This window comes from Temnothorax curvispinosus, unplaced genomic scaffold (genome assembly GCF_003070985.1).
Source record: "Temnothorax curvispinosus isolate PA1 unplaced genomic scaffold, ASM307098v1 QBEX01006086.1, whole genome shotgun sequence".
Classification (NCBI taxonomy): Eukaryota; Metazoa; Arthropoda; class Insecta; order Hymenoptera; family Formicidae; genus Temnothorax; species Temnothorax curvispinosus.
The window spans coordinates 17243-44008 of NW_020215866.1; the positions used below are offsets into that span (position 1 = coordinate 17243).

Sequence of the window (26766 nt, forward strand, 5' to 3'; positions counted from 1 at the left end):
CTATATATACATATAATATATATATATATTTCCTTGATGAATGTAGATGTGTGTTTGTGACGTTCCAAAATACATTCGTTTCAATTCTTCATAAATTTGTTACTAAAAAATCTATTTTAAAAATGTTATTTCATTAAATTTATTTCACTAAAAATTTACTAATACAGTTAGACTGTAACGAGTTTTATTTGGAATTTTCATCAATAGTTTTATGATCATTTTACGGTTAAAATGAGATCAATTAAGTACCTTCGATATCAGCCATCTCACTGTCAGATTATAACGTCAGAATAACATGCAAATAATTCTTGTAACTTACGTGTGCCTATATACAAACGAGACCGTAGTTGCTGTTTGATAAAGTTGATTTGTAAAGCGAAGGTAAATTGACGTAAATTGCAAAACTTATTCGCACTCTCTTATTCACTTATTCACTTCTGATTCAAGATACCTGACGCAAGAGTCGAGAGACTTCAATACACGAAGATCTTCGTATTACTATATCAATATTTCGGCATCAAACTGCGGTTGCGATCGCCAGCCTCCTATCCTTGTACCAAGATGCCCCGTTTCGTTTTTGTCAGAATAACCAAATTATCCGCGATGCAGTCTTGAGAGGTGTTCTCCTGTGGACAGTTGCACTCACTCTAAGTCGTGGTCACGCTGCAGGCAACGGATCGACTTGGAGATCGGTTTGCGCTGATGCGCCGTGCTCCGTCAAGTGTTGACGGCCTGCCTGACGAACAGGTACTCCGAGAACTGTTGGCCTTCGACGCCGCCGCCGTTGCTCGCGACCACCCGGAAGCCGGCGTTCAGCAGTCTGGTGATCGCCTGAACGGAGTTCAATTTGCAGTAGCCGTTCAGCGGGAACCGGATGACGTGACGGGCGTCTTGCTGGTGCCAGGCAACGCCGGATCGCGCATCGATCACCGCCTGCGTCGTTTCCGGGAACACCTCGTCCAGCAGCGCCCGTCCTCCCGACAGCATCACCCGCTCGCCCAGATCCGGGCTCACGTGTAACGCCACGCATTCGTAGCTGCAGTTGCCGTCGTTGCCGCGCATCTTCTCGGGATCGCGGTTACAGGGCGCAGTGGTGCAGGCGGTGCCGCGACCGCCGAGCTGACCGGAGGGCGGCGGACTCGGCGAGGACGCGGTCATTGTCGTCGAGCCGTTCTTTATGCGCTCCTTCTTCATTTGCTCCAGTTGCCTGCACATGGCTGAAAGAGAGAAAAATGCGTTACATTCGAAGAGTTCTTGAACGAGATTAATCTTGTTTTAACCTATAATAATGTATTTTATTTATAATTGCGATTTGACAACTAGGTAGAAACTCGTGAGCTTTCGTCTCTATTAATAACACTATAATACAGTATTTCATTTTGGTCATAAATGAATTTGATAAAATATAAAAGTGCGAAAAATTTTACGCGTAAAATTCGATTTTTATCGAAACGAAATGTATATGTATATTGGGTTAGTGTCCTGAGGGAGTAATTTTCATTGCCTTATTTCTTTTATAATATACTCAGAATTCTGTATTACTCCTGTAATCAAGTAAACAACTACTTCAGAGTTCGTTATTAGTGTTATTACTATTCCATTAGAGCTGAGCATTGCACATACGCACAGAAGTCGGTCAAGAGAATTAGAAGAGAAATGATATATCGTTATATCGCGCGCGCGATTTATATTAGTAACGAAAGATAACGCTTCAAACCGGTCATCCTCGTTTTATCACGCGACTGATGTGAAATCCTATTTCCATATCGTTCTCCCCCTCACGTAAACGGGTAAGTTATAGGGCATTAAAATTAAAAAAGAAGAAATGAAGTAATTTACGCGCAATATCGAAGTATCGTGCTTCCTCTAGCAGTAAATCTAGGTCGGCAAAGTTGTCGGGTATCAGCAGCCGGGAATTTCGCATAAAATTCAATATGTGCCGGAACATCCCGCCGTCTCTATCGATGAAGTAGTGTTGTTTTAGCGAGTCCAGAACGATGGGGATGCTGCCGTTAAACAATTTCGCTAGCCTGGATTCCGGGTACCTGAAAAAAATCCCAAGATTTTTTTTTAAATAAGATTGTCACACGTGTTGCAACATTTATAACTTAATGAGCATTAATTTGATTAGCTGAAAACGCGTATGAGAAAATACTCAAGAAAGTGTTATCGCGCTTGATTCATGTCGATGTATGTACGTAATCATAATTGACGTATAAAAATGCAGTTATTCGGTATTCGAAATTAAGAATTCGATATACACAGATTGCATATTCAACAACATAGAAATTACACTTTCTATCGACTAACAGAGTTAACTGACAGTGTGGGCAGGTGCTGACATTTTGGTCACCTGCCGAAACCGCTTCAGGTAGCCGCGTGTTGTTTTCGCGATTGATGGTTACGTACAAGCAGCTGTTCGTTTAATAAATTCTGACTCAACGCACTGACTGAATTAAGTTTAAGCAAGTTTAAGTAAGTTATAGTTATTACGAAAGCTTGAGAAGTGAATCGTGATAATATTATCCTAAATAAAAAGTTGTTTCGATATATATATATATATATATATCTTATTAGGTAATTTATTTATAATTTACTTTTGTGTAACGCCTTCTTGAACCGGAAATACTATTAAATATAAAAAAATCTGGACGTGAGATATTAGAATATTTGAAAAATACGCTTTGAATATCTATATGGATAAAAACGCAAACGTAAAACAAAAGTGATATTTCCAATCAGAAGGAAATTCAACCATTAATAAAATCCATTAGCTGATCATTTATCGGAAGGATTCAATTTAATTCAGTTTAATTAAAAAATCGCTCATTATTGAAAGAAAGCAATGAAATAGAAAAGAAATATGAAGAACTGTATCGAGAATTGTTATGCGTGAATGAGGACAGAATGAGGTGGGCTCGGTCAAGACTTAGCATAAGATACGTGCATGAAATCTACTTTAGCAGATATGCAGATGCACGCGTGTGTGCGTATGCATCTCGTAGCAGCCAGTCCATGCACCGTATGTATCACTTTTTCCGGCTTCTTTAGAAAGTGCCCGTGACATTTTCGAACGCGTTTCACAACATGTTCGCGAACGCAGCATCATTTAAAGTAGGCTGCGGCTAATCTTCTTATTACATATCTTTGCGCTATCGTTGCCATTACGATACCCCTTCCATGCCTTGTAATTACATCTCGAGGCTAATAAGAATAATGTAACGTTTCGTTACGCATTTAATTTCGCTATAAATTAAAGCAGCGAAATTGTGGAAAAGAAGCTGGGAAGGGAGGATTATAATTTTTATCCTTTTATACTGCGAAATAAATTTAATTAAGTGTCTAAGAGTATTCTCTTATTAGCCTGATATGGAAAATCACATTGTGCGTTTTCAAGAAAAAATTAGCACTATATTTTTTATCCACTTTCCCTGCAGTTTTCTTAAATAGGTATTCGAATTTAGTTTTCATATCAATGTGATAATGAAGACTGTTTTTGTCTTAGATATTTTATGATGTTATTTTACTTTATTAATATATACTTTTGGCTAGATTTTCTGTCGCGTTTGTTACTCCAAGAATAACGATATACACGATAAATTTCTTATTTCTTCGGTTAAAATTCTTGATGTGTATCTAGAAAAAAATTCGAAAATTCGTCAGTTGCAACATTCTGTTGTAGCAAAGGGTTAATAATGCCACGACCCCGTGAACGAATCACACTTATGGAATCCGTGTCAATCAGCTTCACGCACGCGTTTGCTCGCATGCGCTCACGGACGTGCCGTGAGCGGTGCCGTGTTCTGCATGCACCGCCGAAGGTCGTCATAATTTAGCATATAATAGACGAATGCTCTGGGAAAAGGACTGGGGCGAAAGAGGAGAAGAGAAACGGGGGGGAACGGGGAAAGGGAGGGGACGGTAACAGGGAAAAGGACGGATGGAAGAGGATACGGTTGACTCTCGAGGACCGCGGCTCGATGAGAGAGGAAGAATCGGCTCTCCTCTCCCGTGTATCTCTCGTCGTTGTGCGTTATGGCACAACGAGGGGGAAATACCGAGGTAGGTACCTGGTACCCCCTCAGGCCGGTTCCCATACCTTCCACGGCGATAACATATAATAACGACGGCCTCATGGAGCCTGTGGGCGATCTGACTTTAGCGAGGAAGAGAGAAGAGAAGACACCGCGGGGTAGATACGAAGGTGTATACATATATACAGATATGGAGAGGGCTTTCTATCTCTTCTCTCTCTCGATCTCTTTCTTTCTTCATCTTACTCCCTCTTTTCATCCTTCGCCCTTTTTCTCTCTCTTTCTCCCTCGTGGTCTCGCTTTCTATCGACTTCCCACTGATACTTTGGCTTAAGAGGATAGAGAGAGAATCGCTGTCAGAACGGGTAAATGAAAATCGCTGGATTTTACCTCAAAGCGTGCGCGAAATTTTATACGGTATAGTTAATTTTCTATAGAATATCGAAACGAGTTATTGTAAGGGAAACTTCACTCTTCCTCGGCGAACAAACCCCCTTCTCCTTCTTCGCCGCAATTGCCGCGGGTAAATTAAAATTCACACTGTAATTTCGGTCAGCGAAGACGCGAAAATGGTATACTTTCTATTTAAATGAATATCACGTTGTACCTTTTTCTCTTTCATTTCTTACGCGGGACAATTTCCGAACATTTTACATTAGATTGAAGTATTTAGTGCAATGATGAATCTTTTAGGAAATTCTTAAGAAAGTCGAGAGACAATAGCTCTAATCTTCTCTCTAAAATTAATTTTACTTTTGATTCTCTAAATCCTTATATTTTATATTTCATTTTCTGAACAAAGATGTGTGCTCGTAAAAATAGAAACAGACGGAAACAGAAGAAAGAGACTCTTTTAACTCGCGTTAAGAAATAAAAGACAAGAGAGAAAGTGCGAAAGTGATACCGTCAAGAGGAGCGAGAACGAGATACGTGCGCTCGTAGGCTAAGGGCCATCGGTGCTTGTGCAGGTCGAGACGACTGAAGGGGGTGATAGTGGGAAAGGAAACGGTACCGGGGGCGGAGGACGAGCACCGTGATTACCCGCGGCGATTTCTTGGGCCCATGCCGACCAACCGAGGTCCAATCCCGGGTCAGATCCGTTCGCTATGGGAAAACACTAAACGATCGGCTCACATCACTCAGATCACATCACTCCGCTCTGCTTTCGATATATACAGGATGTGTTCGAAATCTCGTGCATTCTATCGGTTATAGATTCCTCGACAAATTTCGGATTGACTTTTCCTCGAACATTCGTCGCGCGAGATTTAGTTTTAGAGACTCATTAAACTATATAGCACATTATATACATAAAGCTACTGAAAAATAACAAAATCTAATCTCCCGATAAAGTGGATTTCTGCATCTTAACGAAATTTTAATCCGTGGTATATTTATGAAGATATTTAATTAACAATTAAGAATTTCGTATTACAAATAAGATTTTTATTCTTGTTGTCGCGTAATCGCCCTTTCTTCGATGAGTAAAAAGATTGTTGAATAAAAGCGTTTTCACCGGTCCGAAATTTTGCGCGATAAATCGCATTTTATGGACGCAAATAAGGATAAGCGAATGCGCTCGTGTGTGCGTGGCTGATGCACATGCGGACATACGTGTGAGCTCGAGAACGAGACGCGTCCGCCGAGACATTCCGTTATATCCCGCTAAATTGCACGTGTCGGACTAGAGGGCGAGGAAATGACGACTTGGTACTTCACTATAGGATACCCTCGAGGCTCCGCGCAGCCTTCTCGACCGGCAGGATGATCGACGATGTTTTAGGGATTATGTGATACCGGAAGCGTGGACTAATGATCGGCTATTACGTCATTCCTGTAAACGCTTGGTAGAAAATGTCGATACGCAACGATTAATCTTTCGCAAGGCACGTGGAGTCCCACGATAGTCCGTCTTCGGTCAATATTATTGACAGCATTACGAGCTAAGAATTGTACATGACGATATGACAAAATATTATGGACTTTTTGATCGTAATTCGACTATTGAAGAACTATTAAAGAATTTATTCAGAAATCACAAAGTTGTTATATAAGCGTAAGATTACATAATGTCTGTCTGTGTTGTAGTAAAATTTTCGTAATATTAAAAATAAAAAAATTATATAGTGCTGAGAATAGAATTTTATCAATCATTAATTAATATTAAATTATTCTCTGAATAAATAATTATGTTCGGCGGATGTGTCTCGTTAAATGATCATTTCTGATATGCAGGATGGATGACTGCTCCAAAACGTAATTTGCTAAAGTAATTTAATTTAAACAATTGATAGACTGGTTAAGGGGATGCTGGAGCCGTCTGTTTTACCGGCATTTTTTGTCGGCACGTAGCGTCGTATTAATTTGACAGAATTAAAAATCCTTCTCTAGAATTGCAGTACATACATTAATGATTCGGGGGAACTCCGATTTTATATAGAAAACGAGAAAAAATTACGGAAGTATAGATTTCCTTATCCTACTCTTATCCCAATATGGCGTCTCGAGTTGCGGCGAGCTGTCAGCTCGTCACAAGATGTATTTCATATAAGAGATATACCATTGGTACAAACGCGAAAACAAGTTCCCCCGAATTGCACAACAAGAAAAACATCGATAAACCCTCCAAATCAAGATTTGGAAGCGTAATATAAAAGTATAATGTCGGTGTGCATCGTGCGTATGTGTGCGTGCAATGTAGCGTGCTATCCTTGTTTATATCTTTGTCTATACAAGGACAGATATAGTTCGCCGGTCTTCTTTACCGACGCCGATCGAGTTCGGCTACGGCTCCAGCATCCCCTTAAGTGGCAAAGTAATAATGTAAGAATATGTAAATGATATAACTACTATAGAATCAAAACAACGTTAATACATTTTTGAGCGCTTGTATACCGGAAGTATAATATATATAGTTTAAACATCGCTCGTTTCTATTTTGAGAATGAAATTATGCACATTTTTGCATTAAGTAAAAACGAGATATTAGATGAATATCGTGTTTTCGATATACAAAGCTGCGGGTTATCGCATAAATAGACATTTACTAATTAACATCGCATGCTAGGTCGGTGGGTTGTTACGGGATCATAAACGTTTGGCGTTATTTTGAAATTGCCGATTATACACTGACGATTGAACTAAATTAATCAGCGGGATGAATTTATTATTGGTGCGCATTATATTGACCTGTTTACTTCATCCATAACGTCGTACGGTATAAACGAGGCACCTAAATATGCGCGGTCTAATAGAAACTGTTCTATCCGTCGTGTTTACTAATGAAAACGAATCGTGAATATTTAATCACTTGTACCGCGTTTCGAAGTATATATTATACTTAACCAATATTCTACATTTCTTAATTAACCTGATTTTTTTTCTCTCGGTAACGGAAAATCGAAATCCACTTTTACCTTGAAAACTCGTTAAATCATTTGGTTTGTGATAAAAGTAAAAGATTCCTGCCTTTATTTAAGAATGTTGAACGTAATATTATTGCGTTAGCAATATTTTACGATTTAAATTGAACCACGATTTTGGTATTTAATATTGATGCTTTACGTTTAAATAATAAATCACACAAATATTATTTATGCGACGTTGAGGTTAGACATTTCTTACATTTGCCTAATCATTTCGAGTTTCCTTGGAATGGTGGATTATTACTTCAATTCGAGGACGTGTCTCCTGGTAGTCGTATCGTAGTCGTATCCTGGTAGTCGTATCGTACTCATTACTGTTATCTTCTTGTCACATGCTTCTGGAGCATGCTCCTGCACATCGCTAGTCGACCAGTATAAAATATCGGCACGAACCTTGGCGCTAAGAATGATCATAATCAGTGTGAACTGCGTCAATGTCGTTAAGCAGCGGCGATGCCGGCGATAATAACTGTTGTAAATCAGTTGCACGAGAGAGTAATACCAACGGTGAAATATATTCTCTCTTGCAAAACGATTTAAATGTCGTTTTAATGCGGGGGGAAAAGCTCCGATCGATGCGCTTATTCCACTGTGAGATAATTAAATGCATGCTAATAATGGGTAATGTGACGCGATGATTGTCAAACGCGGATGAAATTGCATAATATAGAGGCTGCAAATCTGCTTTGTCAAATAGTAGTCTGTGCATGATTTCTGCGATGCTGATGATATTTCATTATTCATACACAAAGCGGAATAAGCGGAAATGCATGCGTCATTTTGTTAATTAAATCTATGCAATTCGTTTGAACAAAACGAATGATTGCGGTCACCAGCATGAGCCGTAAGATTCAAAAAACCGGCTTCAAACAGGATTGACACAAATAGAAAGAAATTAGAACATTTTTTAACTAATCCGTTTGCAAGAAGCACACGTTGTCGAATTATATACGTTGGTATACCGTGTCGATACGAATTTATCTGCGCGGTTTTCTCATTTATGACACGCGGCCGAGTACTTTCGACAAAGCAATAAGATCACGTCGTGTAATGAGGGAGGAAGGTGCAACGAAGCGTGACGATGGAGATGGCCGGAGCGGGACGGGCAAGCCGTTGATTTTACGTGATATTCATTTTGCACTCTTGCTGGTTTGCTCGATATAAGTACGCCGGCGACACTTATCCCGTCGACGGTTTTCACAGATTAAATCACGGGTGTGTTCGCGATGCGCGCCGTAACGGTTCATAGAAAACGGACCTGCGCTCCAATAACTCGACTAACGATAATCCATGCACCGTGTGCGTAAATTTGCCTATCGCGCACTGTGGTTAATATTAACTTAGTTCAGCCTACCAATCTAGTGATTTTTGGACCATTCCGTTGTAGAGTTAGTGCGCCAATAAAATAATCCATCGTTGTTAAACTCACTAAATTATGACGAAATATAGCTTATAATATTAATATAGCTTATATTTATTACTAATCAAAAATTATTAAATTGCAATGCTACTTTTTCTTTTTAAAATTCTTTTTTATTATTATTTTTAGAAATAATATGAAATTATAATAGAATTTGCTAATTCAAATCTTATATGTGAATATCTAAAAAAAAACAATTATTAAATTTAAAAAATCTTTTTAAACAAGAAAAAATTATATAACAATATCTCTTAATTCTTTTAGTAATATTATTATACGGTACTACAATTGAAACAATTGATAAATCAATTTTATTGCATCGACTTTAATCTCTACATATATTTTCAAAGCAAATTAAAATTTTCTCATAGTTTTCTTTATTTTTCATTTGCATTTGTTTTTATTTGAATTGTTTGATTAAAGTGCTTAAAGTGCTTGACAATACGGTATCAGCGAGTATGAGTGTATATCCATCACAACTTTCTCGCTCATTCATTATGGATAGTCTCGATAGAAACATCTTCGTAACAAAGTCAGAACTCATTGCCTATTCAGTTAACGAGACGAACGATAAGACCACCTGTCAATTATGATCAGCTTTCTCACGAACGCATCTATCGCGGTTTACCGATGCTGTGTATCTAGTCTGACGCCGTGCATTCGTGATCTCCTTGTGAAAGGAACAATTTTCCTCGCCGCTATAAGAGCGCTGGATATTCCCCCGCTTCGAAGATAGCGTATTAAGCTCACGTAACAAGCATTACTCGAAACGAAGATCACGAGGCTATACGGTGACATTTAGCAATTTAGATATTATTATGTCTGCAGTAGCCATTAATTCGCTGCCGCGAATATCGATTTAAAATTCGATCTGTTATGCGAGAAAAAGTTACGATGTTATTAAATTTAAATAACTTAACGATATTATAACGATTTATTTTTCATGATGAGGTAAAGAAAAACGATTAAAGAAGAGAAGAAAAGATAACATAAAATTTAACTAATAATACTTGCGTTAATTATTCAAGAGTCTAATTACTCTCATATATCATATGACTTTAATTCAACTGTACATTTATATTATTAGATTTACTCTCTCAGCGTTAGAGCTAGGTTTATTTTATACCAGCCGGAATCACATGGAGCATAATACTCATGGATTTTTCTTGCCGGGGCAAAGAGGATATCTGCAGGGTGATACTTCGAGGAGATTAAAACCCTCTCTATAAGCAAAGCGCAGTTGTGCTTTCACGTTACGTCTCTTTTATGCATAAAGTGCACGGGCACACCGCAAATAGCCTTTGGACACTGCCGGGCACGGTAACGGTGTGCCTGATTGCGGGCGATATGTTCTCAGAGATATTGCCCGGTATATACGAACATCCTGAAGCGTTGTCGATGGTCACGTTTCCGCGATCCGGACATCACGCTCCCTTTCTACTCTCTCACTCGCTAGAATTTCTTCATGTCGCTTAAAAGTCACACTCCGTGTGCTTTCGCGGAAAGCCCGCGGAAAGATATCCGGTCGCGATATTAACGTAAACTCGCTCGACTCATCATTGCCCTCTTCTAACGTCGGATAAAATCTTTCCTCGAACACGCTCATACATATGAGAGAAAGCTTTTGTTACTATGTGGAACGACCAACATTTTTTGCTGCGAGAGAGCAAACAGCAAAACCTTTTGTTGCAATGGCAAAGTTTTGCAGAACTTTGCTATTGCAACAAAAGATTTTGCTATTATTGCAAAACTAATTAGCTCTCGCAGCAAAAAATGTTGGTTGTTCACATAGTAACAAAACCTTTCTCTCAGTGTTGTAATTTTTCAGAATAACGTGTTCTTTTTTGAAATATACAAAGCCGTAATAAAGATCAACGGTATAAATTATTCCGTTTACGAAGCCCAGTCTTGGAGTCGTTGACGTTTAAAGCTTCTTATTAACGAAAGAAATTAAGTTTTTATGGCACGCATTACGTCGGAAACGCACGAAGATCGTTTTATTCTCGGCCTATCTTGGATTGTTAAGGATTTAAAATGAATGTATCCTTACTTCGTTAAAGTCTCGAGGGAGGACGTGTATATCGTGCCGCCGACGTCGATGTGAACCGGTGCGGTGTACCTCGAAGCGGCCGCTACGCAAGGAATACCGGTCATCTTCTGGTTGTAAGCCGGGGCCGCCGGCGTCGGTGGTGTTGGCGACGAGGAATTCGACATCGTGGGCGAGGTGGCCGGCGAACTGCTTGGCGACAGCAATCTGAAAAATATACACTTTTGATATTAAACATGATAATCGCAGCTTGCTAATCAAATTTTTCTATAGACAATTTTGCATATCGTGCCACAATCCACGTGCCAAAATACCACGATGAATAAAAACAGCAAAATTTCCGTTTTCATGCTATTTAAAAGTTTTAGAATATATAGCAAATATAGATCTTTTTGTATTTATTATTTTTATGTTTGTTACTAGCTGCAGTGTAGAGTGGAAACTTGATAATAGGTTTCTAATTTTTACATTTATATATTTAAAATAAGTGGTATAAAGCTAAATTAAATAATTGACGTTACTATATATTTCATATTGTATAATTTCAATTTTAGTGCTATATTCTATATGTATAATTTTATATGCAACTCTAAGCACGCGACCAGGAAGCTAATCAAGCGAAGGCGAACTATGAGCTATGAAATCGTGATTTACGATGTATGAAATTAAATGACATTTTACGAAGAGAGAATTTTACTGACAAGTTATATAACTCTTTCTCGAATAGACTGTTCTAGGACGACTTATACTGAAACTTGGATGTAGACTTTACCTCATTTTAATTTGAGCGCTAGGGAACATATTGCGTTGCGCCGTCAGCTCCGCCTTCGCCTCCTTCCCTTCAGCCTCACATTTCCGTCTGGAATTAAAAACACATGGATATTTGTTGTACGCATTGTCAATAAGAGTTAAATATAAATACGATAGTAAGAGTTAAATGTAAAACGTACGCACGAGCAACTCAAAAATTATGATAGCATTCCCGGCGATTAACGTAAATTGGCATATCTTTAATGCATTTTTCCCTTACGTCGAATTATATACGTGTCTCGATTCGAACGGCCTCGCGAATTTATATACCGCGTAACATTTACCGCGAGTTAGAACCGGATATGTATCGAATTTTCATCGTGCGTTCAACGCTTAAGCCTTTTATAGCCGTAACACAGGTGTCGATTTAACGTATCGATCCTCACGGCTGGTCGCGAACGGCGATAACGCTGGTTTAACGAGCCATTGTTTTTGGTCAAACATCGGGCAATGCTGAATCGACTGAGAGCTTGGAACATTAACGCGAAATTCTCATATGCATTAATAAGGCAATTAGCGGCGAAACAATATTTGGCGGGCGCTGGTCGGCCGGCCGTCCAAGGGTATTCTTTTAAACGCCCTTTCAGTGGGAAAGGGTGGGTCGGTTTGGTTCGCGAGTTAGAGGCACACCCCCTCGAATTTTCATTACTACGGTGTTCGTGAAAGGCCGGCACATTATTAGCTATTATCCAGAGACCTGCTTTGCATAGCGTAATGCATGGGATTTTTGCGTTAGATGTATACGACCAAAAAAAAGAGGATCTCGCTCGTACAAAAGAAGCCAACAAGAAATAATAGAACCAGATTCAAAGTTTGTGTAATTTCAACGTAAACTACCGTTTCCATCAGGCGTACCTGCTGCTCGCATTAAAAAGATACCTACTTTTTGCACTCTTTAGATATCGTATCTCGGTTAAATAATTCAATATTTACCTGAACACACATGCTTTCCTGTAATTTGTTATTACGATCGTCCCGTACAATTAACAAATTATAATTCGATTTTGGGATATGGATCTACCTTGGTTTTATCTATTAAGACTTAAGACAAGTATTTCGTGATATCCCGCTGTGCTCTGCGACAATGGCCGAGGCTCGAGAAAGAAGGGACGCGTCCGGCGAAGAATTCGCGATGGTCAGAAGACACGGGCACGTGAGCCGCGTGAGGGGGTACCGGTTTTCTCCTCCACCCACCACCCTCGCCTACATCAGTCCGCGCACCGTTGCGGTGCATCGCCGCGGGAGACGCCGCGAAATGCGATGCAGCGCGCCTTTTCTCGGCCGCGCTGCGAGAGGTCGTCGAGCGATGCGCCCGACGATGTGCTTCTCTTCTGTACGGACGGTGGGGTCGGTGGGGAACCGGCGCGGCGGCGGTCGTCGCAAGTCGGACATCGGGTAAAGGAGTATAGAGTAAGAGATGGTGTGGAGTCGGAGGCGGAGGCGGACGAGCAACAACGGCCATCACGGCCGCGCTTGGCGCCGCGGGCTAATCCGGAGATTTATGTGGAGCTATGCATTTACGAGTATAGAAACGCATACTTGCATACGGAATTAATTCGCGTTATTGTTGTATTCTTTAGCGCCGATGAGAGATCGATCATTGTCGCGCTTTTGCGCGCGGAAAACACGTGTCGCCGGGACCGCGGTCGCGCATTGACGGCACCGCAGCGCGAAATTAATGGGCTTTGACGGCACTTCAATCATATTCTCCGTGTCTGAAAGCAGGGTTTAAATGTTACATGCGGGCGAGATGAAAAATCACTCGATAGCGCTAATTCATTAGATTAGATAAAGCAAACTGGGCAAATGTAATATTTACTTTTCTTTTGTCATTTAATTATTTTATTATGTACAATATTTTTTTTCTGCTAAGGATCGAGTGTTGACGTCATTCGATCTTTTTGCATCTATTTTTTAAATCACTTTATTTAGCGACACGCGTAAATAAAAAAAAGGAGATAGGAGAAAAATAATGCATTTAATTTTATCAATATGAGATACATCTTTGACTCGAGACCTCGTTGAAAACGGCGTTATCAGGTGTGCTCATAATACAAGCGTTGAAATGACCGGCAGCGCCGACGAAAGAAGAATCTGAGGCACGATATAGCTATAACAATGGCGATGATCATCATCATGGTCGTTCGTGCGCCTCGGGGCGATTGGTCGGTGTACGAATGTATGTACATTACGGTCGACGTACTGAAGCCACTCGGCGCTTAACATTATACATAATTACATGCGTAAAATCGACAATTAATTCAATACAGAAATTAGTATTTACGTGTGTAGCAAATAATTTACGTAAATAATTCGGCACGTTGCGGCATTTTTCGCGGTAAGATCAATATTTAAAAACGCTCGAACTCGACTAAATCGCAAGCACACTGCGTGCAAATAGATTTTCCAAGATTCTCGCATCGCGCGAGAGCTTGCCTAAAAGAAATTCCGGAATATATGGAAGCCAGGATGAATGCCGTAACGATATCCGCAATAACGTCCATCGCGACAGCGACGTGGCGATGCCTCGAGCGAATTGTATCTCATACGCAGATAGTTTTATTGCATGCATACATCCGCGTATGCGCCAGCGGGTACACGCACGGATAAAGATAGAGGTGGAACAGAGGATACACAATTATAATGTACTATCTGTACAACTGTCCGCGTATTAATACGGCTTCTTTGTTAATGTGACATTGCATACAACATATTCGAATAATCCTCAAACGAATGCTGCTCGATCTGCGTTCGAGATAGCCGAAAATTTTACTGACAGTATCGCTAGAAATTGATGTGGTAGTATTTACGCTGCTTGTAATTTGTGAAGCAAAATCTGACATGTCATTTAGACTCCAATGTATTTGTCTGACCTTAATAATGTCGTATGTATACTATATAGAGTAGGCCGCGTGTATAGAAATACGAGATGCAAGTGGTAGTTTGCGCTGGCAGGCACGCGTCCGACGTCGCGAAGGCGAAAAGCGTCCCACCGGGCGTGAAGATGCAACGTCGTCGCCTCTTGAACGTCAAATTAGAAAGGACGGTGAGGGAGAGGTAGGAGGTAGGAGTAAGGTGATGCGCGAGTCGCGACGTCGTCCGCAACGACACCGTGATATCCGCGTTATTACCCGAGGCCATCCGAACCTCTTACCCAGATACAGTTCTGATACGCATGCACTGCAAGCGTGAGCGAGCGAGCGCCAACGATCACCGACACACGCTGCAAAACGTATAAATTCGCGTTAAGGTGATCACAGCCCGAGGACACGACGAGGCGGCTAACACGCGCTAAGGACGCGCGCGTGCACGATGTCGTGCGCAGAAGAAGAGCACTACTAACTTTACGTGGACGTTTAATGGCCCGAGGACGTCGGCGTATGCAAATTTGAAAGCGATCTGTTACATCGGGCGACGATGTATCATCGGGAAAGTCTGCCAACAGACGTGAAAATGAGCCGACTAGCGCGCCATTTCGTAGAAAAATTCGACGAGTTCACAGTTAGTTAGGAAATCACACAAATGTAATTAAACGAGGATGCGAACTTTTGACGGATTAATAATTTGACAAATGTGAGAATTAATACAGTCGCGAGTCACAAGTGATAGAAAACCTTTCTTAAATGTATTAAATAAGTTGAAATAAATTAAAAACATATAAGTATATAAGTTTATATACAAATAATAAACATATAAGTTTATATACATGTAAAGCATACACACGCGAGATAGGAATACGCGTCATTTTTTATCTATTTATTTGGGAAACAGTTTATTTGGCCAGGAAACTTTGTTGCATAGAATATCACATTACGCGAGCTAACGCATGAGATAAAATATTGAACTTTCCTATATGTATGCGGATGATAAATTTTAATTATTAAAACTGTTCTTATCGATCTTTTTAAAAATCTTGCCTGTTTATATTCCTGCGGGTACAAAGCTAAAATAACAGACATCAGACGGAATCACAAAGTGATGAAATGATACCGCATGTGAATTCATTTAGACCGGGTCGACTGGGATTTCCCTCTGGTGATTTCATTATGAGGGCCAGTCAGATCGGTTCTCTCTGAATAATATTTGTAATGGATCCATTTGCGAGCGCGCACGAACGTTCGAACCGCAATATTATTAACGTCATAATCTAGAGAACATAATCTTTGCACCAGCCAGTGCATTGGTTGTCTCGAAATAATTCGATACCGCGCGAATAAATTTTCCAAATTATCAATCCGCGAGCCCCTTTACGTTTATTTAAATATTTTCTTCTTTCTAGAGCAATACAGTTTTATCTGTATTCCGTGAAGTTCTGATGTAATCCACGAAGATGATATCGCGTATGGCGATATTTGTTTACAGATCGATATATTGGGTTCTAGATACGGTTAATCAGATGAATTTATCCAATGTTCCAGTATCAACGTCATGGACATACACATACTTATACTTTGACTGCCTTATTGTTCTATATTTTCAAGGAATATGCTGTACACGCGTATATTGACACGTACACAAGTGCAAAAAAAAAAAAAAAAGAAAAAAGAAACTGGCTCGGACAGTGTTGCATTCCGGTGAATATTGAGAACATGCATAGTTGAGGATTGCGATGAATGCAAGTTGTAAAATATCACGCTTTCTTTTTTCGCGAGAAGGGGAATAATACTAATCAAACACGCTTGAAATGTTTTTAATTCCGAAGATCAAAGTCGCGTTATTTGATAAAATATTCTTAGTTATTTATAGAATTGGAAAGGTCATTGTAAAATTTTTACTATCAAAGAAACCTCTGGCAAACGTTAATGACGTATGTACAGAACGGCATGGATACAAATGTGTCTTTTTAAGAATATTACTCTCTGTGCGAAAGTACGTGTTCATTCAGCTCTCATTCGTCATTACGCGAATGCTTTGAAAGGCTTGTGCTAATCTATCTTTTTTAACGACATTATACTTCTAGCTTTGCTTGACCGCACTTCGCAGATTGTATAACATGGATACTTTCTATTTAATAATATCTAATAAACTCTTAATAATCTATTAATTCATATACATTGCCAACTCAAATTCTGGAGTAGTTTGTATCGATCGTAGCGTTTAAATTAAGAGATTGTTTAGATAATTGTTAGGAACTCTCCCATGTTGAAGAAACAAGCATTAAATCATGAATCGAACAATGGATCGGCGTTTTCACCTTTCCCTCTTCGATTGCTTAGTGTAGTTACCTATATCTATACTCGCGAGACTCGTGGCGTTCCCGATAAGTGCATTAAGCTACCGCAATCCAGTTGATTGATGGAGCGATTCATTTCTTCGCGGCGATTAACAACTTCGTCGGCGTTTTTAAACGCATTCGTGACGCTTTATCATCTTCGTTAGTTAATCTCTGAAGGTAAAAATGTATTCGTTTGTAACACAATGCCTCGTCTATCTCAACGATACAATCTGCACTTTGTAAGGGACATTTAAATAGCATTTATTTGTTTTCATATTTATTGCAGAGCATATTACGTGAAACAAAGAAGAAACGCGGTACCTTCATCATAAATGCATTGAAGCTAAATATACGAGTCAACGCGATAAATATTCACATATGTGATGCCGTTTTAATATATTTTATCCAACAATACGGTCGAAAATAACTTATTATATAACGCGACGCGCGTAAAATATTGGAAAATAATATGCTTAATGGATTATAATACTTAATATTTACGTTTACGGCTTGTTCTTAATTGCTCTGAGCAAAATTTAGTACGTATTGAAGAGTATTTTCTGTTTTATGTCGAATTGTATTTATTAACAGGAAGAATCTGTTCCATTAATTGAAAATCAGCTAGGAGAGCTTTACTAAATAAGTATAATGTTTCTATATACCTGGTGATTACTTTATAATACGTGTACCTATTATCTTTTGTCGTTTATATTCCGTCACTTTTCATCCCTCCCAAGAGTCATGTTTATTTGCACTTGAAATTTTTTGTATTTTTGTGTCGTTACATTGCGATCACCGTGAATTGCCTCGCGGAAATTTAGTATAATTATCGCTAATATGTTGAAAGCCGTTTGAACGGTGGATTCAACGAATAATCGCGCGGTGGTTACCGGAGAAAGCTTTTATAATATTAATTGCTATCCCAATCGGATGCTACTCGGTGTAACGGCGGTCGTCATGCTGCGAGCCGCGCGTTTGTGTTGTTGCCTTGTTAAGGTTTTCAGTTGCAACGGCACGTTGAGCCGCGTACCGCTGCTGTCCTTTTCGTTGCCCCCCGCATTTACCACCTGGTACTTCATTACTAGAACGTCACTTGTCGGATACGGACGATAGACAGACGTTGAATAGTTGCTGGCTACTAGAGAATCATTACCCGCGAAATTATGCGTACTTGTTTCAATTGCATGGCCACTTATTGCCCTGCCGCAAAAGCTTTAACGATCGTTAACGACGCGACTATCGTTTCTCGAACGATAATTGCACTCCGTATTTAGCACTTTTCTATAGCTGTTTACAAGCGTGCATGGGCATTTTCAATGTTAGCCGGGAACATTGCAGTCGAACGATGCCGGGATCGGACAACTATGTGTGTCTTGTTAAATCGCAAATTTTTAATTCGTCTTTTATGACACAGGTACTTAATTCTACTTCCTGCATCAACATTAGGCTTGTCAAACTTGTTACGCAAGGCTTCGCCGGAAAAATGTAAAACACGTTCGCGCAGAGCGAGATAATTATTATACGAATCCCACGAGAGCGTGCTTACCCCGCGTCCGTTTCCTTGTTACTCGACGAGAATTCGTAGCGCAGGACATTGGCTCTCCCGATCGCGATTCCTCGTAGACGTTTACTCGTACACGCCGTCTCGCCGTTTGCCGATATAAGAATCAAGATGCTACATGCACATCGTCATACGCCGTGGGCGTTTTTATATCGTCGGATACGTAGGCCTTGCGCTTTTTTATAATATTTCATCGGGTGGGTACAGGACACGCAAAGGATACACGCTAGCTCGAGTAAGTATATGCGCGCGAGAAGCGCGTATACCAGCCGCGGTGTAAATCTCTTCCCCCCTCTCTCTTTCTCTTTTCCTCTCTCTCTTGCGTGCGCGGCTCTCTCGGTCTGCCTTGACGGCACTGGCTCGTATACCGAGGCAGGTATGTGCACTATGTGCCTATCTCCCTACCTACGAACGGTTGTTGCACACGTCGTTACTTACGTCGGGCAACGCGAGGTATGTAGGCACGTACCTGGCTGCCCACGTAACGCGGACCCGCGCCGCGGCCCGTTCCGTTTGCCGCGAAGCCAGAGAGGCACTCCCGACACGCGCCAATGCATGTCTTGCTCCATTTCATCCTCGCCTATTCCCACCACTTACTCACCTACTTACCCTACGAGACGGAAACTCTGACCGAGACGACGGTGTGTAAGACCGCGGCGGGACAGGAATTTCATGCGGCGGCGCAACGGCGAGTATGTTGCAAAACGTATTATACTCGCCGTACGGCATGACCAGGTGTGCGCACCTAGCGCGAACAGATTTTAAGAAACGGAATTGCACGAAGCGCATTGGTGCGTGCGTTCAGTGCAACGGTGCTCGGCATTACCTACTCTTCTTCTTTCTAAGAATATTTTTAAAAATATTTTAAGAATCTTTTTTTTTTTTTTTTTTCAAGGATCTGAAAGAAACTTATTCTTAATCTTTAGATAATGCGATTTGTTTACGTGTTTTCTTACAATTAGTCAAATTCAAGCCAATTTAATTCTCACTTGTTGTCAGTAAAATTTAAATATAATAACAAAAATTATCATGAGCTACATCGAACATAGCATTAAAATGAATGAGATATATAATCTTTAATATTTGACATAATTATTCTTGGGTTTTTGGATATTACCATTACGAAGATGTTCCAGCATTTAAGGAAGCTTTGAAAAAAATTAGATTAATCTCTTTCAGTTCTTAAAACAAAGTAAATTAGAATATCATTCTACGAAACTTTTCTTGCTTTTTTTAAACCAAAAGCTATATTTTAAACGAAATCAAATTATCTTAAAATATCGTATACTTAATCTATTAATAACACTTACAATAGTTTTCTCATTTATAGTAATCAGGCACACTTAACTTCAAGTATACTTAATACATGACAATATAAGTCTCGTTTGAGTACCAGATTTCTCGTGAAATATTGATATAGATTACTGATAGATACCTGTAAGTATGACTCTTAGAAATGTGTTTGATAACAGATTTTTTATTCCTTGCCATATATCTCTTCTTGTTTACATAATTACAATGCTTATACTTTTTATGATTCATATTGCATAACGCATGTTTATTAACATGTACTGCTATGCAACTGATTGCTTAACATCGCAAATGTATAGATTGCTGCTACAAGTGTAAAAAATTAAAGATAAAATGTTACTAAATTTATTGTAACGTATTGTAGCATTTCGTATATATGTATATATATTATATATTGAACCAAATTGACTAAAGCGATACTTTAATTCTCAAAGATATATTAACGATGACATAAACTTCACGTAAATGCACTCTTCGCGATATATATACCTACATATAATTTCACCGTTAATATATCTTTGAGAATTACAGTATCGCTTTACTAAATTTAGTATCTATTTCTTAACTGCAAATGTATGATCTAAAAAGCGCGGTTTTAAATATCGAGCGCGTCATAATGTAATTGCCAGGTAGGATTTTAATTAATTTAACTATGGAAGGTAATTACATATCGTTATAAATTTATTTTAGCTGCAGGCCGTATCCATAAATAACGCATTTTCAGAAAAGAGTTGATTATTTCGGGTTTCACTGCGTATATTTTATTTACATAAAGTGTTCCATACACACCGCAATGTAATTGCAGGCTTAATATAATCAGCGATCAGAGAAATTTCATACATTTCGCGTAATAACAATTAATGCGTATGCGTGACCGGTCCTTCAGCGAGTTTTAATATTTCTTTTATTTTTCGACGATATGGTATTAATTTACATATTTCGTAAATGTGCCAGTCCCTTTAACATATATTTTAATGTATAATAGGTTTCCATTCTTAATTGATGATTCTTTTGTACAGGATACGATAAGAAAAATATTTTGTATACTGGTTTAAAAATAATTATATATTTTAATTATATTTCTAATGATATGTGCATGGTTGGTTACAACTTACAGCTTATGTCAATTTTGTCTTGGTCTGTTCTTCAATACATTGCGAATTAATCGTCGTACGCTAATTGCTAAGCGAAAAATGCTACACCATGAACACATATATATGTACATTTATTAGAATTTTAAATAAAATTAAATCGACCAATTGTATGCCACACAACCTTTATTATAGTGCAAATAAGGAAAAAAATCGATTTATTAAAATCCCACATGTGGTTATTAATTATAGCGCGATAATAGCCAATCGAAATCGGTTTCTGCCACCGGTAACGATTGTTTCTTTCGATTTTGATTTCCGAGTTAATAAAAAGGAGAATCGCGAGAAAACTGACGGTGCGACGCGATTCGGTGTGGCCGATTGGGGCGGTCTGGACGAGGCCAGAGGTAGACCGGCACACACGCGCACGGTCGGTCTGTTCGTTCGTTCGTTCGTTCGTTCGTTCGTTCGTTCGTTCGTTCGTTCGTCGTTCGCGCAAACATACGTACATACGTACACGTATATTCGGGGCGATATCTCGGACGAGGCAAAATATTTACGAGAAAATTTCGCCGTGGGTGGCGCGGCTTCATGAATAATTTCGGTCCGCAGGAGACTCGTCAGCCGCGGGCTATGTGCTCGGGGCGCACGGTTCTAATTACGGCAACTGCAGAGCGCGCGTCTGCGCCCCCGGCCATCCCTCCAGCCGGTTTCCAACCTCCCTTTTCCTATCCCAGCACAATTTCCACAGAGCCCACATCCGTTCTGAAATGCTAGCAATCCTCCTCCCCCTGCGGCCCCTTGCCTCTCTCAATCTCTCTCTCTCTCTCTCTCCCTCTCTCTCTCTCTCTCTCTCTTTTTCTTGTTCTCTCTCTCTCTCTTTCTCTCGCGTTCGTTCTCCACGTTCCGCGCGCTCTTTCCCTCGCTCCCTCTCTTTTGTAGCTCGAGGTGCACATCGACTATTACGTTGCAACCAATTTTTGAAAAGTTTCTGCGATATATATATAATATAAAACATACACGTATACACGGTATACATATGTATATACATACATTACATACACATATACATTCGCACGTTAACGGATAAGCAAACAGAGTTTGTCACGTTAGACTGTCGAGTTCGTGATTTATGCAATGTGCAGAATTGTTTATTAATGCCATGTATAAGAGTTTTATAGGGTTTCAATAACTCAGCATTTTTTTTACTATTTATGGAAGCTATACATAATTAAAGTACGGCTGTACAACTGTGTACGGTTATCGTTTGTATTATGTGGATTTGATGCGCGAAATTGCTTATCTTAATTGTTATCTAATTCCTAAGTAGTACTAGACTCCGTCGTAAACTGAACGTTGAATGCAACTGCGCAATCGTCACGTCGAGATGTTTAACTCAGTAATGAAAGATGAAATCAAGAAGACGCGTATATAATCAAAGATTGCATCACACTTTCCACGTCAATCACTCAACTATTTAATTAAAACTACAAGTTCACGTTAATTGTTTTCAATTGATTACAATCGATCATATAATTATGCCGTGATATGTTCTATAGCCGAGATTTTTATCCATAATTTATATCAATACTCTAACTTTTTTATCTGTCCAATTTTTCTCATCACGCGTATAATAGCCATTTATTTTAAGTATTTAACTCCTCACGAACTGCTACATTTACTCTTCGGATTTCATGGCTCATTGTGTCAAGACGAGAAGCACTACTGACTCGTCACGTATCTTGATGCAACATGAGTCTTGCAATTTGCAGCTCGATCTCACACAAACGCACTTAAGAATTAAGTGTAGTTTAGATCAAACATAATTTACGAATACGTAATTGTAAAAAAATTTTTAAATTTTAGGACATAAGCTTCAGAATCTAAAAATGACATTAAAGGATCTTTATATAATTAACTTTTTCTACCGTCATTTATATGAAACTTTCTTATGTGCTGCATAATCTATCTTTGGCTAGGTGCAACGCGTAATTTATTTCGATATAGAATGATGTTGTAGCAACTTTTATGTAACCATCTCCACCTAGAGCCTCCTCCTTGCATCGCATGTGTGATTATTCGCGACGCAAAGTGCATAATTGATCGTAACTATTGTTCGATGACAGCGGAATGCGACGAATGATTGAGCAATTGCATTGTCCCGCCGCGTTTCTAAAGGCAGCGACAACCCTCTCGCGCGGACGTAGATTAAACTTTCTTTACCCGCGATGCGTTGTGAGATCAGATTGACTTTCTATCGACTTCACTTTAGAGCTCAATCATATAAAATGCCCCACGGATGCGTGCGCGATTATTCGTTGTCCACAGCTTCCTAGTATTCTCTCGGGAAGAGAAATTACCGCAATAAACATTTAGAAAACGACACGGGGACGTTTAAGAGATTAAAGTCCTTAATTTTTAAGCCCTCAGTTTTCCGCGTACAGAAAGAGAAGGAGGATCTTAAGACATTCCCGGTTGGAGCATAACAAACAAGAGAGGATGCACAACTCGCAACGTACAATTTGATGAATGATGCAAAATAGATTAAACGAGATGGCAGCGTGTGTCTCCACGCGCAGAATTATAATGCAAGACCGCTTGATTTCCAATCTAGAAAATGTCCGTTTCTGTTACTTAAAATCACCTGTACTTTCGTTCGAATTTTCCGTACCGGAACGCTCTTGGCCGGAACGCTCGCGGGTTACAAGCGACATAATTAACTACGTGAAAGTACACCATTTCTATACATGAATATCAGTTTGTCACGCGACGTACGTTTCGAAGGCATTCTGTACGAAGAGAACAAGCGAGAGAAATAGGTTTTTCTAGATACTTTCCGCACCGACCAGTATCACGTATAGTTTCTTTACCCGGAAGTCTTCGATCGAGTAAAGCAACAGTGAAAAGTACAAACAGCGTGTCAGAAAAATTTTCAAGTGAAATTAGAATGGGTCTGCAATAAGTGAATGTTCTCTCGCGGAGCGAGACTTCACGTAACGTAATAATCGAATAATTGAGATAAAGCTTTCTATAAATTTGCGTGGCGGCAATTATACTCTCGAAACATACTTGACGATGTAAAGAGCAAAACGAATGTACGAGATACGTCCCTGTCGATCTCACGATAATAATTCCCGAGGTTTAATTATCGCGTCAAAGGTTTATGTCAGAAAGCAATCGTGGTTGATGCAATCATCTGAATCGCGTTATTACGCCAATCCCGCGGTCAACCCGTTCCTTCCCACGTAACGTGAATTTTATCGATAATTTATTAATCGCTAATTACCTAAGACATTTTACAATTTAACAGTTCCCCAACAAGTCCGAGAACGGAAAGATCTCTCGTTGCGGGATGAGTTCTTCCGAGTTAGCTTCACGCGTCGCACATTCGTCATAAAAATCGCATAAAAATCTACATCTTGACGTGGCTCGAAAACTCGTATTCCGCATACGTCTCAACGCATTCCACGATCGAGTCGAATAATTATGAATCGTGACTCACTCACCGTTTCTGGCACGTAGACTCCAGGTTGACGGTTATTCTCGTGTCCACGGCTGCGAATTGGAGAAGCCTGGAGTCTCGTCGCGCTCGCGGAAACTTGTCACTGTCTATGAAGCACCTGGACGAAATCGTCGTGATTGTCTCTCCAGCTCTCGTGTCACGCACTGGACCACGTGGTTGGCATTCACGTGTCTTCTCGGCCGAAGGACAAAAGTGGCGCGAGCCACCACCGCGCACCACCGCGGCTTTCGTTAGACTGCGTTACGTGTACGCTCTTTGCCGTGGCTGCGGTCCTCGCGCGCGCTGGTTTCCTCTCGCGCTACCACCACCATTCTTCACTACCGCCACCACCGACCACCGACCATCCATTGTCGTCCTCGTCCTTTCCACCGGCCCAACATCGACTCGTCTTTGTCCCGTGTGCGCTCGCGGCGTTTTGGCAACTGCCCCGAGCTTGCGACGATTCTCTCCACTCGGATCGCACTGCCGCACGCCGCGCCGCGCCGCGCCGCGCCGGTTTCAACCCCCTCCGATCGTGCATTTTGACCGTTTGTGTAAGATATAGCGATTGTTATCCGATACGTTTATCATTTCTATATGTGTCTTCTGCAAATAGAAGTTTTTGTCGTTTTATATCGACTTTTAAATCCATTTTTAAATCATCTACGATTTGTTATTAATCTTGCAACAAAATTCTATGTATAACGTTAAGCTAGTAATTATTTTACATTGCTAAACTTTACCGAATAATCTATATTTATTTATATATTTATAGATAATAATATTCATTAATATATTTATAGATAATAAATATATTATTAGGTTGGAGAAAAAGTAATCCATTATTTTTTCGCTAGATGCATATGGTTCTAGTGATATATATCATGTGATGTATTAATCGCATAGGTTAGGTTATTCTATAACTGTTTTGTGATTGGTCGATTCAGTTGTGAGTTATAGCGCGTAAAAGATGGACGTCAACAAAGAGATAATTCGGTATATTTTACAATTTTGCTTCGATAAAGGCGAAAATGCAAGCCAGGCGGCTGAAATTGTGAATGGTGTTTATGGTCCCGATACTGTCACAGCCAATTGCGCGCAATTTTGGTTTCGTCGATTCCGTTCCGGTAATTTCGATGTTAAAGATACACCTCGCACAGGTAGGGACCAGGGCTTCTATGAGAGAGGCATCATGAAATTACCTTTGAAATGGCAACAAATTGTAGAACAAAACGGTGCATATTGACCCAAATCAAACAATCCTAAACTATGTTAAATAAAACCTTGAAATAAACGAAAAAATAATGGATTACTTTTTCCACAACCTATATTATTTGTTATATTCATAGATAATAAATATATATATATATATATATATATATATATATATATAAAATGTAATAATATTAATGTATTTATAAGATTGAAATTTTGATAAATGTTACGTTAGCGTTCATTAAAAATTGGTGAATTTGGTTAAGCGTCAATTAGAATCTAGCTATTATCAAGCTGCTAGATATTTATACTTACGATTACGTAAATACCAAAACAAGAATAGGCAGATTCGATAAATCTCTTGACCACATACTGACCTTTGCAAACGACATCCACTCACATCAGCCGTTAAAGTAATATTGCCAATAATTTTTCTTTAGGTGATCAGAATTATGCTTGCCCTAAGGGCGATGGTATAGTTCGATTTATTGAATACACAATATAAAGATGATATCATGTAACTTTAGGAATAGAAAAAATCGCGCTTGATAGATATCTCTTTACTAAAATAAAAGTTACGAAATTTAGTACGAGAAATGCTGAAATTTAGAACAGCGGTGCTGTTTACGCGAAAACCGTTCCCAACGGTTATTTGTATAAGAGTCGTTTTGGGGAACAATTCGGCGCACCTGTGCGTCGACATTGTCGTCGAATAACCGAAACATTTTCAACGTCGATCGGGGAATTTCGTCTTCGTAAAACTACAATCGATACCTTGTCCATACGATTGGCCATCGGCCATCGAGAATAATGGAGCAGTTGGCGAGAGCCGATATAAGGGGAACCAAGCGCGGCTCGGGAACCTCGGTCTCTGTCGTATTCGAGGTGCCCCGGGGCCAAAACGGCCACGGCCGACAACATCGTTCCAGAATGCCTCGGGCACTTCCAAACCCACCGGACGATGTTGCTCGCATACGTAAACGCCAACTTCGTCAGGGACAAAGTGACGCTCGTATATATGTATGTTGATCCGGCCAACGGGGCGCGACGGGAGAAGAGCGACTTTGCCCATTTCGAGACTCATTTTAACGTTCGTTGCCTGGGTCGCGTTCGCGGCTGGTCCCCGCCGTTGGCC

At 39.8% G+C, this 26766-nt stretch overlaps 1 protein-coding gene across 1 annotated transcript; it reads right to left on the reverse strand.

The window, feature by feature from the left end:
- Nucleotides 1-24672, reverse strand: LOC112455434 (BTB/POZ domain-containing protein KCTD1). The gene is made up of 5 exons (XM_025017336.1): nt 24421-24672; nt 11699-11785; nt 10930-11133; nt 1840-2045; nt 1-1217 (listed from the first exon to the last, which is right to left on the reverse strand). Exons 2-5 carry the CDS (start codon nt 11725-11727, stop codon nt 718-720), a joined length of 939 nt encoding a protein of 312 aa, XP_024873104.1. The 5' UTR covers nt 11728-11785; nt 24421-24672; the 3' UTR covers nt 1-717.
- Between the last annotated feature and the right edge of the window lie 2094 nt (nt 24673-26766).